Source organism: Protopterus annectens, chromosome 8.part0 (genome assembly GCF_019279795.1).
Source record: "Protopterus annectens isolate FY-2018-M chromosome 8.part0, PAN1.0, whole genome shotgun sequence".
NCBI classification, from domain to species: Eukaryota; Metazoa; Chordata; order Ceratodontiformes; family Protopteridae; genus Protopterus; species Protopterus annectens.
The window spans coordinates 1,069,583,387-1,069,600,203 of record NC_056741.1 but is presented as its reverse complement, the minus strand read 5'-3'; the positions used below and the strand labels follow the sequence as shown (position 1 = coordinate 1,069,600,203).

The window sequence follows — 16,817 nt, the reverse complement described above, 5'->3', positions numbered from 1 at the left end:
AGTATCTGCACATGACATCTAACTGGGTTGGTACACTAAGCTGCTAGGCATTTAACAATGCACTGTGCAGGCTACAGGCAGACTGGCTTAACACTAGCCTACATCGCCTATGGGGGAATGCACATGTACCTGCATATATAGCAGGCTCTACAGGCATGTCACAGCACAGGGTAAGGTACACCTGTATGAAAGTGCATAACCACAACCAATGTGAACACAGCCACATATGTTAAGCTAGCACAATAGTACAGTACATGAACTATCTGTTTGACACCATCCTCGTGTGCCACTCACAAACTGACCCTACATATACTGGGCTGCTACACAGTTTGGTCTGATGGCTGTCTGTGGTATGGGACATTTGTGTTTATGGCCCTACAAACATGTAAGCCAATATGGTACCATACAGTGGAGCAGCATGTAACATCAGATAGGACAGGAGCTAGAACAATGACATCTACCACAGTCTGTACACAGGCTAAAGTGCATATTAACAATGCACACACTGTCGTCATTCACCTTAAGTACACATACCTCAGTACTGTACAAACATCCACAGAATATCCAGGTTATGTTATTAAATATAACCCCTACTGTACATAACACGTGTAGCAGTCTGATGTCTCACTGTCTTGTTATCAGATATGATGACACTAATTAGGTGTACAACACATATGCACCTCTTCATGCACAACATATGTACAAAGGTTGACAGAGTTGTGGCTGGAAGCACATACACAGGGTCAATGTTGACATGTTGCTGTGATAACCTCATACATTTACTGTTGTAACAGGGTTTGTTGTAACATATGTCCTATGAGGGATATGAAGTCAGTAACTGTCTCGGCTTTCACCATCTACAGACTGCAATCCTCACACTATCTTCTGCAGTCTACAGATAGATGCTCTGTGGGTAACACATGAAACCAAAGGCACAACACACTGCCCAGTCTGCAGATGACCCTGCAGATGGGGATTCCTCACAAACATAGAACTGACATGGCAGGTATTGAGACATGTAGTACAGCCATATCCACACACACACTGTTAAACCAACATTACTCCAAATGCAGTATAGCAGCACGTACAGTCTGTAGTCAGGTCAGGCACATCCTCCTCCTGTGTGTTGCCCTGTTTTCACAGTGTATGTTGTTAGAGGTAAATACCCAATCCATCTGAGATGCTGTTTGCCAAACAACAGATATAGTTCCTGCTCACAGTGAATAAAAAGAGTCAACACCAACATGATGTTCCTAGATACTGGAATGTGTTTCCATGCAATTGGCTATGGGAATGTTACCACAGCTGTTCCACATGGAATCAGCTAGGGGAGGGCTGCAATTCGTGCAGAGGCCATCAGCTGATCATGAGCATCACTTAAAATACACATGTTGCTGCCTAAGCAAAGCAGGTGTAGGTCTCCACATCTGCCAGAGAGGGAGTGAGAGAGGCAGACAGAGACAAAGACAAGTCAGGCAGGAGTGGGAGAGTAAAACTTAAGCATGTTTGTATAACACACCTACCTGCACAGGGTATCAAACTCCTGATGACTATGTAGTGCTATCACAGTTCTATGCAATTATTGGATGCAGCACATGGGCTTCCTGTTGTGGAGCCCTCAGAACATATATGTGATGATGAGTGACATCTGCAACAGGGATATGGTAGCTATACGGTAGGTGATGTACATGTGCCTGTCTGCGTGAACAGGTGCCAGCGTCAACACAGCCACACTCTCACAGGGATGCACACACATTGACACACTTGGCAGGGCCTGGAGTACAACTCATCAGTAGTGGGATTGCCACAACACATCACTGTGCAGGTATCACATGCACCACATGGGTCATACGGTGGTTGTATGGGAAAAGGGTATGGGGAGGTGTCTGACATCAGACAGCATGTCAATGGGGGTTGTAGTGAGTGTGGATGTGATCATATGCATCATTCAACACACACAAACACACAGGGTGCCGGTACTGACATGCATGGGTACATGTCTGCACGGGTGTGTGGTGGTCGATTGTGCCAGATGGCTATACAAGGCTAGGTGATGGGTATACCTTGGCATCAGGCCACATGACAATGGTCTGCACTGTGGCTCAGGGCTTTAGTGTCTGCATTTACCCACACAGGTGGGTATTGTATCCCCATCTAGTCACCTGGGTGACTATTGTGTGTGGCCAATGCTGTGCATCGCCTGCCATGTATGTGTTTCTTAGTCCATGACATGGACAGTGTCTGGGATGTGCACACCTCCCACATGCATGTACAGTGACATGTGGAACTGTACCTGGGGTGTCTGGCCCATGTTGTGAACACAGATTATCATCAGATGTGCCAGTCTTGCCCACCTGTGGTGGGAACTGGTAATGGGCAGCAGGTTTACCCTGCACCTACATTGATAGCATGCTAACAGCATTCCCTGGTGTCAGTGGCATCTGTCCATACAGGGCATGTTGTCAGGCATGGTATGTCCTTTGTGGGTCACATGTGATGGCACCACAGGTGTTGCAGTTGTCCATTGGGGAACATGGAGAAGGTGCACTGTCTGCATGTATGTGCATATTGGACAGATGGACAGGGTACCATGTCCTCTGTAGCCCACTGCTATCACTCAATAGTTACTATCAGTGGCAATATGCAGTGTACTACCCACATATTGGCTGTTGCCTCGGCATGTGTGTATGTATGAGACATGGGTTGAGAGTGAGGTCTGGGTAATACTGGGGTTGCTAACTGTGATTGCTTGGCCTTGATGTCACATGTATGGGTATGGCTTTGCACCACAGCCTCTTAGCTATTTCACTTCTGTTATCCCTGTACGGTGGACATTGTGATATATAGTAGGGCCACCCATAGCCGGCCTTAGGCATAGGCCAACTAAGCGGCCGCCGAGGGCTCCGCTGTAGCAGGGGTGCTTTTCCAGTATTATTTGGTGTAGGTAGACCAGGATGGGGGCACCAGTTGGTGTGGTGGGGGGCACTGTGGAGCCCTTTTGCCTAGGACACAAGTTGACCTAAGGGTGCTCCTGGGGCCACAATATAAGAAATATGCAAAACCTGCTCCACATTGGCCACACACTCAAACCCACCTCCACACAGAATATGAGTTACAAACACACATACACCTGCCATGTCTGGGAGTAGAACCCCTACCTAACTAGTTTATTACACTACAGCACTATGCAGTTATCATACGTGTTATGGAGATTACTGGAGTACTCTTTCCCCAAAGGTGTATATCACATTGGATTACATCAGCAGGCTTGCCAAAGTAGGACATTCCAATTGCAGTGAGTGTGACTAGCCTAAAATGCATTGCTGCCTACACAGACAGTGACACATAGGCAAAACATCCACAAACAACATGTGTGGGTATAGAACCCCTAACAGAAGTCTATATTACACTACAACATGGAGCTGTTATAGGACACACCACAGGGATTACTGGAGAACTACTTCCCCAAAGGTGTATTTCACAATGACTAACATCAGCAGGATTGCTAAAGTAGGGCATTTGAAATGTACTGCGTGTGACTGGCCTAAAATGCATTGCTCCCAACACAGACGCTAAACATCCACAACTGACATGTGTAGGTATAGAACCCCTAACAGCGGTCTATATCACACTAAAGCATGGAGCTGTTACAAGACACACCACAGGGATTACTGGACAACTCCTTCCCCAAAGGTGTATTTCATAATGAATGACATCAGCAGGATTGCCAAAGTAGAGCATTTGAAATGCACTGAGTGCGACATTGGCACACACACAAAACATCCAGAACTGTCACGGGTGGGGATGGAACCCTACCAGGGTTCTAAATCACACTACAGCAGTACGCAGTTATGGCATGCGCTACGGAGATTACTGCACTACAGCCCTCCCAGAAGTGTATTTCTAGGTGGACGACATCAGCAACCTTGCCAAAGTTGAGTATATGAATTGTAGGGAGCATGACTACCCTAAAAAGCATTGCTCTCTACACTGACAGACCCACACACAAACTTGCCATGTTTGGGATTAGAACACCTACATAACTACTTTATCACACTACAGCAGTATGCAGTTACAGGACAAACTATGGAGATTACTGGGTTACAACCTTCCCAGAGGTGTATTTCTAGGTGGATGACATCAGCAGCCTTGCCAAAGATAAGTATATGAATTGTAGGGAGTGTGGGTACCCTAAAAAAGCATTGCATTCTACACAGAGAAAAACACACACATACACACACACTTTCCATGTCTGGGATTAGAACACCTACTTAACTACTTTATCTACAGTACAGTAGTATGCAGTTACAGGACACTCTATGGAGATTACTGGGCTACAACCTTCCCAGAGATTTATTTCTAGGTGGATGACATCAGCAGCCTTGCCATAGGTGAGTATATGAATTGTAGGGAGTGTGAGTACCCTACAAAGCATTGCTCTCTACACCGACACTCCCCCACTCTGGAATCATAGATAAATTTACTAAGCTTGGCATTAATCCCTACGTCACCCAATGGGTTGCTAACTGGCTTACTGATAGAACCCACACTGTAAAAGTAGCTGACTCCAAATCCAGCTCCAGATAAGTGACAAGTGGAGAACATCAGGGTTCAGTCCTGGGACTGCTTTTGTTTGGCATCTACTTCTCTGAAGTACAGGCCAACACTAAGGGACCCTAGCTAACAAAGTTCGCAGATGACTGCAAACTGGGAGCAATTATTGAATCCCCAAATGATGTGGATACTCTACAAAAGGGCCTTACAGAAACAGATGATTGGTGCCAGAGCCATGGGCTGAAGCTCAATGCCAAGAAATGTATAGTTAACCCCTCTGGTAAAAAAACATGTATCCGTGAATTACTATATAGGTGGCAGTACACTAAACACCAAAAGTGTGATAAGAGACTTAGGGACACAGGTGGGCAGTGGTCTCACCTTCGATAACCACATCGCCACAACAGTCAGGAAATCCTTCTATGTGGCACACCTCATCACTAAGGGCTTTTCACCAGAAAAAAGGAGGTCATTGTCCCACTGTACTCATCCCTCATTAGATCCATTATAGAATACAACGCCCTGTTTGGTATGTACCTCTGAAGACATCTGCAACAACTGGAAAGGCCACAGAAATACCTCACTAAAAGAATCACAGGCCTAAAGCAGATGCCCTACGCTGACTGCCTTATAAAACTCCAGCTATACTCTTGTCACATATCATCTACTCAGAGGTGATCTCTGCTTAACATACAAGGCCATGTCAAACCCAGAGCTGTTGGACATGCTACACTTAAAGAAATCCCAATCCCTCAGAGCCACACGCTCCAGGGATCTAAACCTTGTCATCACAATAAACAAAACATGCTGGAGGGATATTTTCTTGACCCAGAGACTCCCCAGACTCTGTAATTGATTGCCCATACATGTCAAGCAGAGTGCCTCTTTGGCCCTCTTCAAAAGGAACCTTGATGATTGGATGGGAGAAAGGAAATTCACCCCAGGGATTACGTCAGTCGCCCTGCTAGACAGGGGTCCAGGGAAGTAAATAGTGTGGGAAGAAATAGCCAGGGAATTGTTATGGCTAAGCTTGTATAGGCCCTAGGGCCGATAGCCTAGTACCAACCTATGAAACTATGACAGTGTCAGATAGACACACACACACACACACACACACACACACACACACACACACACACACACACACACACACACACACACACACACACATACTTGTCATGTCTGGGATTAGAGCATCTACTTAACTACTTTATCACACTACAGCAGTACGCAGTTACAGGATGCACTATGGAGATTAATGGCTACAACCTTCCCAGAGGTGTATTTCTAGGTGGATGACATCAGCAGCCTTGCCAACATTGAGTATATGAATTGTAGGGAGTGTGAGTACTCCAAAAAGCATTGCTCTCTACACAGACAGACACACACATACTTGCCATGTCTGGGATTAAAACACCTACCTAACTACTTTATCACACTACAGCAGTACTCAGTTACAGGATGCACTATACAGAGTACTGGGCTTTACTGAGATTACTACCTTCCCAGAGGTGTATTTCCAGGTGGATAACATCAGCAGCCTTGTCAAAGGTAAGCATTTGAATTGTAAGAAGTGTGACTACCCTAAAAAGCATTGCTATCTACAGTCAGACAGACACACACACACACACACACACACACACACACACACACACACACACACACACACACACACACACACACACACACACACACACAGTTGCCAAGTGTGAGATTAGAACTCCTGCCTAACTAGTTTATCATACTACAGCAGTACACAGTTATGGGTGCGCACAACAGAGATTACTGAGCTACAACTCTCCCAAAGGTGTATTTCACAGTGGATGACCTCAGGAGGCTTGTCATAGTAGGGCTATGGGGAGGGCAGTGTGTGTGCATGGGTCATAACACATTCATCTAGGGGTTGAAATGCCACATGTGGGCATGCACAGAGTCATATTTCACAGGTGCGTGTATACAGCTGCTAGATGACTACTTCCTTGTACAGTCACGTTGCACAGCTGGCACATGCAACACATAATCTGTAATGCTGACAGATACTGGTAGCTAGTATATGCAGTGAGTGACATCTGAACCTCATGTGTTTGTGGCCCTTTGGCTGTGTGCTGGGTGGGACAGGCCTGGATGGCTCCTTGTCACAGTCACCCTTTTTCACACATCTATGCACGTCTACCTTTGGCTTATTATAGTGTGTTGTCCTTACATATATGTCTGTATTCCTATCCACTATGTGTGCAAGGCATGAGTGATGCATACTGATGAGTGTCTGCACTAACAACTGTAACTGCCAGATATGTCTGTGAGGAAGTTATAGAGTTACCTGAGTTATTCCTGGAGTTTTACATTGGGAATTAACCTCCACAACCAAAGAACCCACATTCCGACGGTTAAGCTGCTGTGATTGAAACCCAGCCCTTCTTCAGAACAAGTTGTTGAATAAAGGTTTATTGGTTTCATCCCGAAAAATAGCTTTGGAATTTTACGGTAAACTCCAGGTCTACATCCTCAACTTTATTTTTACTAGTTGCTGTTCTTTTGTTCCACTGGTGTTTGCAGACATGGCCTTCATGTGTTTAAGTGTGTGAGCATGCCTAGTATGACCTTTCAATATGTTGTTGAATGACATTGCCTTCATTTCTCAAGTGTGTGAGCATGCCGAGTATGGCCGTCTGTATTGAATGTGTGGATCGAGTCCAGGTAGTTTGTACTGCAGTGCTGACCTTTGTGTTGTACATCAACTGAAAGCATGCTGCCACTGCAGGGTATCCATCGATCATTTGGCTTTGACTGTTACTACATTTCTGCATAGCGGGGGAGCACACCGGACTATGTCTACATTTCTACACAGGAGTGGGGGGCACACCTGACTGCTATTACATTTCTATGTAGGATGGGGCGGGGCACACCTGACTATTTCTACATTTCTACACAGAATTTTGGGTGGGGCACACCTGACTGTTGTTACATTACTATGTAGGATGGGGGGCACACCTGACTGTTACTACATTTCTACACAGGAATGGGGGGGCACACCTGACTGTTATTACAGTACTAGATTGGATGGGTGGACACACCTGACTATTTCTACATTTCTACACAGGATTGGGCGGGCACACCTGACTGTTCTTACATTACTATGTAGGATGGGGGGTGGCATACCTGTCTATGTCTACATTTCTAAACAGGATTGGGGGGACACACCTGACTGTTATTACGTTGCTACATCAGATGGGGGGGCACACCTGACACTTGTACACATTTGCTGTGACTGTACTGGTATGTCAGGTACTCCATTTCATATTGTATTCTTACCTGTCATGCTGACTAGAGACATACCAGTGTACTACAGATCGTAGCTTTGGTTGCCCTATATATTAGTGTCTGACTTCCTACTCTTCAGAACTAACATCCCACTGCCTGACCTGCTGTAGTCTGTCTGTGTAGGCCTGGGGGGGAGGTTAACCATAGCCATCATTCAGAGGCCATAGCACAGGCTTTGTTTGTGTTTGTCTACACCTGTCCTGCTGGCTGAGACTGTTGTTGAGTATGTGAACCACCCTGACTGGCATGTGTGAGTCATATGGACACACGTTGCTCAGCACATTTCCTGCAGTGGGTTTTGTCACCCTGTGTAGTACTGGCTACTATGGTGAGTCCAGTATGTGTTACAGATGTCATGGTGCCACTATGGGTGTCTACTGTCTGCTGCCATCACATTTATCCACCCAATTCCCTTGCATGCTCACATCCATACCATAGATACAGGTAATGACACATTCTACTCCATTTGGAAATTGGTAGGTTGATTGACTTACCTTGAGGGTGTGCCAGACTTGCGGATGGTGCTGGAGGGCTGCCTATGTCTGATGCATATAGTGCACTCCCTATGCATGGTTGAGCACAGGTAGTTTCATGTTTGGCATCCCTTTTACTGTATGTTCCTAGGTTCATAGATTAGTACTAGGCTAAGTGCCCTTGTGGGCCATTTTAAGCCTAGCCAGTTACGCCATATGAGAATCAAACCTTGCACCTTGTGTCTGTAGGGTAAACACTTTAACCATTATGCCACCCCCCCATGTGTGTGCAAGTCAGAGAGTGGTGCCATTCCCTGGGTTCCTACTGTGTCAGTGTATGTGCTATGTGTTGTCTTTCTGCTGCTGCCTCAGCATACTGGGCATGCCTCCATCTGCCTAATGGGGCAGGTTTAGGTTGTTTTTCCTCTGAGTCACTCTGTGCCTGTGGAGGCCTTGGCATTAGTGGGGGGCTGTGTGGCCCTGCCTTGTGCTGTTCCTCCTGCAGCTGTTTCTGCAGGATCATATTGTGTAGCATGGCACATACCATAACAATTTAGGTACATGGAGCTGGTGAGTACTGTAAGGCTCCACCAGATGTGTCCAGACACTGGAACCATGACCTGAGCATCACAAACACATGCTGTATTATAAGTCTGGTCTGTGCGTGTGCCTCATTATGGTGTTCTTGTTCAGATGTGTGTGCATTTCTGATGGGTGTCATCAGCCATGGCTCCAGTGTGTAACCAGAATCCCCCACCAGGTGACCGTAGGGGATGTCCCCATTGGCAAATCTCTGGTACAGCTGCATCAGATGCCATATGTGGGAATCATCATAGCTTCCAAGGCAGCCAGCACACACATTCATTATAATGCACTGGTCATCACAGACAACCTAGCAGTTGATGGAGGGGATTCCCCTGTGGTTGATGTGGGCCCTAACCTGATCACCAGGTGCATATATGATTGCAGTCTATAGCACCCACTACCTCAGGGTATTCTGCTATTTGGTGGAAGAGAAGCATATTGTTGGCCAACACTTCACTGGTGTTGAGGAAATATACGTGCTCACTGGCATGTGCTGACATGGCATCCAAGAAATGGTGGAATACTCTGGATGCTGATGCCTGTGTGATCCCCATGATATCCCCAGTTGAGCTTTGGGAGATAACTATGGGTAGTATTCCTAGGCCTACACATATCTTGCTATCCACTGGGATGAGTTCCCCTTGGTCAGTTTGGTGTGTCAGATGTGGCCTGCACAGCTCAATAATTTGCTGTAGGAGGTTTCTGTCCACCCTATAGCGCTCCACTATCTCCAGCTCATGTAGCCCCTGGTAGGGTACCCTGGGTCTGTACACTCTTCTCTGTCTCCTCACTGTGCATTGATCGGCAGCATTCACATCCTCACCACCCTCAGCCTCTTACACATGTTGTTCTATGTTGCCTGCTGCAGCCCTTCACATTTTGTAGGTATGTTTGTTAAAATTTCTCCACTTGTATACACTGGTGGTGTAGAGTGTGGGAAGAACCAGAGGGGTAGGTGTTTGCATAGTTTATAGTAGTGTTCTAGGCTGGGCTGGTCTGCTGCATGTGTAATTGGCTGATTCTGATACATTTCACCAGCCAGCTATGCTAGTACTCCTTGATTAACTTCCTACTGCTGTTTTCCCTTCCCATTACCTTCCTGTTTAAGCCCGTGTGCACGCCGCACAAACAAAGTGCTCACATGTGCACAGTGCTGCTATTTCCTGGTTTAACTTCTTTTTTCTTCCTTTAAAACCTGGTGCGTGGTGCGCACACCTGCTTAGGCTTTGTAAATAGTGCTAGGCAGGTTTAGACACACACACCCCCTAGCTTAGCTGTGCTAAGCTAGGAGCCAACCTGAGACACAGGGCTCCAATCCACTTACAATATTCCTGACACCCCCCCCATGATGTCACCTAACTCCTAGGTTTGCACCAAGCTATTCCTACTCTTACTCACATGCTGGGGAAAACTGGGATTCACTATCCTTCCCCTCATTTGCATAGGATTGCCTGCTAATGCATAGTTACATGTCTCACACTGAGCCTCCCCCCTTAGCAACCACTATTCCCTGGCCAGGTTGTCTTCTGCCTGCCATTGACTTGCATGGTAGAATAGTGATTTTAGACTGCTTATTTTAGGTTTATTTTATTATCCCTCCCGATCCCGTTTGCGCGCGATGCTGCCCTACACTTAAACAGCCGAGATCGGCTAAAAAAAAAAAAAATAAAAGTTGATTTTTGCATTTTTTTTTTGTTTGCAATGCCAATGGCTTTATACTTGGCCATTGTCATGCTTACTACATGTTATGCAGCCTTTATTTGGGGCTGTCACAGCTCCATTTTGGATTTTGCAGAAATGTACTTGTTTACTAACCGAGTACATTTCTACAGCTAGCATTAGTCTTACAAGGACTGTTGCAAGCTTCCTGGATTGCAAAATCACCTCATTTGCATAGATTCCTCCTGCAAATGGGGTGATTTGCATACCAGGGGTTAGTCCATGCAGGATTAGTGCAGGAGCGCTCGTGCACACCCATGCAGGTTGTTCCTGGATCGCACGGCAGACATATTGCCTGCTTGAGCTCCTGCACCGATCTTGCACTCCGTGCAAGCTTTTGAGAATCCGGGGGTATATCTTTAACTATATGTTTTCTTACAGAGTCTGTCATTGTGAAATACACACATGTTCCATTAATCCTAGCCTATACTTTGTGAAAGTCACAGCCATGTACAGATAGTTTTCTTTTGCACAGTATAATGGTTTTGGCACTATTTCTGACAAAAATCTAATGATAGCAATGTTACTTCTGACAGCAATGTAATAAACTGTATTAGGCCTTTTATCATTTTGTTTATATGTGGTAACTAGTATGTAATGTTCAACTAGTTTGGAAGATTAATTGTGTTAAGTTATAGACCCACATCTTTGACAATTAGTAACACTACATGCATGTATTATAAAAACAGATGATCAAAATGACAGGCTGAATCAAAGTATATTGACTCATGACTCTGGGCCATAAGAGAATGTCAGAGAGCTATGAAGAATTGATTAAACTCCTTTAATGGCAAAAAACAAGCAAAATACCCACTAGGGAGCAACCAGCCAGTTTAAAAATCCAAATCCATCCTCAGCTGAGAGAGCTAGTCACGATCACATCAGATTCTTCTGCAACAAGTTCTCTGCCACCCATCATATTAATGAATCCTTGGTCACTACTACAGTAGACAAGAACTAGCCCCGTTCTGTACCACTGGACTAACCTTGTACAAAATATTTAGCTTAAAGTAATCAATTCACGTTCATGTAATATATTTTCTTATGTATGTGTGTGTGTGTGTGTGTGTGTGTGTGTGTGTGTGTGTGTGTGTGTGTGTGTGTGTGTGTGTGTTTGTCTGTCTGCTTAGGTGTGTGAGCTTGAACACATGCCCAAAAACTGTACTCACTTGCACTTTGCTGCAAATACATGCCTTTAAGAAGCACTCACCTGAGAATAGAATTGGTGCTGCTGTCTTCATTAATGCAACATCATAGTCATTATCCTTCTCTGAGAAACGGGCATTGTAAATGATTTTCTGCACAAGATATCTCTCTGTGGTTGAGCCTGACCTATAGATGGAGCCTGCATATGCTGCCCACTTCGTTACTGTCACCATGTTGTACCTGTAAATACAAAATGTTTCGAAAAATCACTATGCCTCATTATTAATAAGGACAACAGGTTTAGGAAGTGGGTCAAAAAATAATACCAAATTGTATTATGTTGCAGTTGGCTATTGCGAATGTGGTTGTGTATGTGTGCGCATGCATCTGTGTGCAACTGAAAGCACCACTGTACCCAGAAACTGAAAAATATCTTTTTATCACAGCTAGATATTATACTCAATAATAACGTAAAGCTTCACTATGATTAGTTATTATTAATTTTTATTTTGCTCATACTCAAAATAATCTGATCTAATTGACATACTGCTGTATTTTTTTTTTTTTTTGCTGGCTAAGCTTTTTCTTTCAAAAAAGAGAAGATCATAATGCCCTACTTTTTATAAAAGGTCCACTTTCCATTTCTTTAGAATGATACCTCTTTAAATTACCAGTCTTTTGTAATTCCTGGAGAGAGTTCAATATCCTTTTCTTTTCCAGTGATACTGAATTTCTTATCAAATTTTTAGCAAACACAATAAAAAATCCTTTCTGGTTCAACCCCTCCCCCCCAGAGTAGTTAAACTCATCACAGATTTATGTTTCTTCCCTATAATGTCACCAGGATGTTATTTAGGGCCAATAAACCATTACATTCCTTTTAATTTCTTCACCTAATTTTTTTTCTGTGATAGATCATGAAGGGATAATTATTTTTTTATCTCTTCAAATCACACATTATTTCTGAAAAGAATGTGACACATGAGCTAGGCTCGATATACCATTCTCTGCAGTTCTTAATGTTAATCAAAACCCACATTTTTATTTCTTGAGACTGTTTTGCTGAGGTTAATTCAGTGAATACTTAACTGTGCTGTTTAGGTAGCTTGTTGTAAAGATAGTCCAAATGGATAATTTGGCCTTCAGTTAGCAAAAATTGGTGTCATTCAGTACAAATGAAAAAACTGACAGGACTTCTAGAGGGTAAGAAGGTGTTGATTAACATTACTACAATGTATCTAAGTTAAGACAAAAATATGTCAAGGACAAATTATATAATGGTACCACAAGCAGGCCGCATAGCAGCCATTCTGAAGTAAACAAAACCAAAATATCATATGGAACACTTAAACCGATAGTGGTTACCAGTATACTAAAGTATTTCAAGATATTTATCTATTATGCGTAATTTATTTATATTTATTGATTTGAAAATTATTAGGGTAGACCACTGATCACAAGTGCCCTATTTCAGTCTCAGCCTCGAAGACAAAGAAAGTCAGAATTACATTTAGTGAGAGATAACAAGACTATAATGAACTTATACATCTGTATAAAATATTTTCAATAAAATAAGACAAATTTCTTATATAAAGTGAGCTGTCTATGTTATAATTTTAGCTGTGCACTGTCAAAGTTGGAATGATAGGGCCCTAGAGCCATTAGCCTAATAATCTCCTATGATCCTATATAAGTGGAATAAAGAATGTCTGAGATTTTGAGAATTTGGAAAGAAAAGTTATGTTCTGCAAATGATTATGTGAGTGTCAAGTGTAGATTTTTACAGCAGAATGGTATGTACCATATGAAGGGCAATATGAGTGTCACCAGTAGGATAAAAAGAAAGTGATGTTAGGTTAGGTGGCATGGGAGAATGAGAGACAATGATATTTAACTGATGACAGGAGATGGACCTTTAGCTAAGTCCTAAATTTTGGGTAAGATGATATAATTTTATTTGCAGGGGAATATTTTCCCAGAGTTTAGAACCAAGGATAGAGAAGCAGTAAGTTTTTTTTTGGGTGGTTGTAGGGTGTGTGTGTGTGTGTGTGTGTGTGTGTGTGTGTGTGTGTGTGTGTGTGTGTGTGTGTGTGTGTGTGTGTGTGTGTGTGTGTGTGTGGGGGGGGGGTAGAATGATTGTTATTTCTTAAACTGTAAGAGGAAGGTTGTTTAATTTGTTTATTTGCTAAGGGGCTGAGAAGGTCTGGTTGACTAAGAGATTCAACAGCTGACCCTAGGAGACAGTTAGCCCTTTGTTGAACAGGGAGCCATTTTGATTTTTAAATTTATAAATTTTATTGGTTATTGTTTGAATGTGTGTAGAGTTTGTTTTTGATGTTGAGAATATGGGGGGAATATTTAGGCTTGGAATGTAGAAAGATTTAGCTCAAGGCTACTCTGGAAGTTTTAGCAAGAAAGTGGAAGATTTTATGTGCCCAAAAGAGGAGAGTATTATCCTTTTTTTTGGGTAGTTGATGTGGAAAGAAAAGTTAAAGGAGAGGTCTGGCCAAATGCCAAAGTATTTGTGAGGTTTGTGTTTATTATGGGGTGATGTTGTGGTCTTAGATATGCAAAGAAAATTGCAAAGAAAACCATAAAAAAAGTTCTCCAAAGCCAGCTTCACACTTCTTAAGACAGAAGTGGCAAACTTCACGACACCCATGCAGGCGGACAATAGAGGTACGACTGCTGAATCCTACACAAATGCACTTTATAAGCACTTAAACGAGTGCATGGATCATGCTGTCCCTAAAAGAACCAAGATACTATCCTCCAAAAAAAGGAAGCCAATCTGGTGGTCCCTTGCCATAAAAAAACTCTACAACAGAAGAAAGAAACTGTTGCAAAAAAGAGTAAAATCTCATGATTGGAGGAACTCCCTGGTCAGCCTCAGTAAGAAGCCGAGATCCCTGATAAAATCCTCCAAAGCAAATTACGAAAAAAAATCACCACTGATTCTAAAGACAACCACAAATCATTCTATAGTTATGTCAAGAATCTCAATGGCAACACTCAAATCTGCTCTGAGTGACAGCACAATGGCACTAAATATACAGAACCAACTGATATTGCCAACATCCTGAAAGATAGGTTCAGTGCTAACTTTACCCCCCCCTCACCCCCTAAAGGGCCCATCTCTAGACCGGAAGAATACAAAGCTCCTGTAATCATGGCTGCACAGGTAAAAACCACACTCTCCAAAGCCAAGAACACAGCATCCATGGGACTTGACAACATCCCAGGCTGCGTTCTACATGAACTACAGAATGAACTGACACCCCACCTAAGCACCATGTTCAATCATAGCCTCACCTCAGGCTTTGTGCCCATTGAATGGTGCACAGTGACGGTTATCACACTCCACAAAGGGGGAGCCACCACAGACCCCCAGGAACTACTGCCCCATTAGCCTAATGAGCCTGGTCTGCAAGGTGGTAAAAGCCAGGCTACCTTTTTGGATAGGCTTATATAGGCTCTATGGCCAATAGCCTAGTACCTACCTATGAACCTATAAGAGTTTTGTGTTTTTTTAAGTCTGTGTTTGGTGCTAAAATCCATAGTCTTGGTTTTGTTGAAATTGTGAAGGAGGCTTGTATTGGAGATACCATGTATTCAGTTCAGGAATTCTACTTGCAGATCTGTCATGGAACTTATAAACAAAGACATTGGTAATCTCCAAACTCTGGTCCCCACCCAGTTTGGATTTGTAAAAGGCAGATCATGTCTCCTAAACCTGATAGACTTATTTGAAGCAGTCACCAAATCTGTAGATATGGGTAAGGTGGTTCACACAGTCTATCTAGATCTCGCCAAGGCTTTTGACATCATTCCCCACTCTGAAATTATAGCTAAACTAGGTATAAATCTCTGTGTCACAAGATGGGTTGCCAACTGGCTCACTGACACAACCCACACTGTGAAAGTAGTAGACTCCAAATCTGACTTCAGACCAGTGACAAGTGGAATACCACAGGGTTCAGTCCTGGGTCCTCTGCTGTTTGGTATCTACTTTTCTGAAGCACAGGCTAAAATAGAAGGTCTTTGGCTATCGAAGTTCACAGATGACTACAAACCAGAAGCCATAATCAAAACTCCTAATGGTGTGGACATCCTACAAAAGGGCCTCACTGAGACAGATGCCTGGTGTCAAAGCCATGACCTCCAGCTCAATGCCAAAAAGTGCATTGTCATCTCCTTTGGTAAAAACTCTGTACCCATGAGCTACCACATTGGTGATAGTCTACTTAACACCAAAAGTGCGATAAGAGACCTTGGGCACAGGTGGACAGTAGTCTCTCCTTTGATAATCACATCACCACAGTAGTCAGGAAATCCTTCTACTTGGCACACCTCATCACAAAAGGTTTCTCATCCAGGAAAAAAGAGGTCATTGTTCCCCTCTACTCATCACTCATTAGACCCATTATAGAGTACAATGCCCCTTTTGGTATGTACCTCACAAGGCATCTACAAGAACCGGAAAGGCCACAGAAATGCCTCACAAAGAAGATTACTGGCCTCAAGAGATGCCCTACGGAGAACGTCTCAAAAAACTCCAGCTTTACTCCATCACATATCGCCTCCTCAGAGACAATCTCTGCCTAACATACAAAGCTATGTCAAACCCAGAGCTGTTGGACATGCTAAACATAAAGAAATCCCAATCCCTCTGAACTACACGCTCTAGGGCCTAAACCTTGTCACCACAATAAACAGAACATGCTGGAGGGATAGATTCCTGTCCCAGAGACTTCCCATATTCTGGAACAAACTCCCTGTCTATATTAAACAAAGCTCCTCATTAGCACTCTTCAAGAAAAATCTTAACGATTGGATGGGAAATAGGAAATTCACCCCCGGGATCACCTCTGTGGCTCTGCTCAACAGGGGCACAGGAAAATTATTTTCTTGGGTGGCGAAAGCCAGGGTACCTTTTTGGATAGGCTTATATAGGCCCTAGGGCCAATAGCCTAGTACCTACTTATGAACCTATAAGAGTTTTGTGTTTTTTTAAGTCTG

At 43.6% G+C, this 16,817-nt stretch overlaps 1 protein-coding gene across 1 annotated transcript in view; it reads right to left on the bottom strand.

The window, feature by feature from the left end:
* The window catches only part of LOC122808402 (transmembrane protease serine 13-like), a 373,755-nt gene that overhangs the window by 167,558 nt on the left and 189,380 nt on the right, over nt 1-16,817 (bottom strand). The window contains exon 6 of the mRNA XM_044079367.1: nt 11,863-12,038. Within this exon, the coding sequence (XP_043935302.1) occupies nt 11,863-12,038 (176 nt within the window). The remainder of the gene's footprint in view (nt 1-11,862; nt 12,039-16,817) is intronic.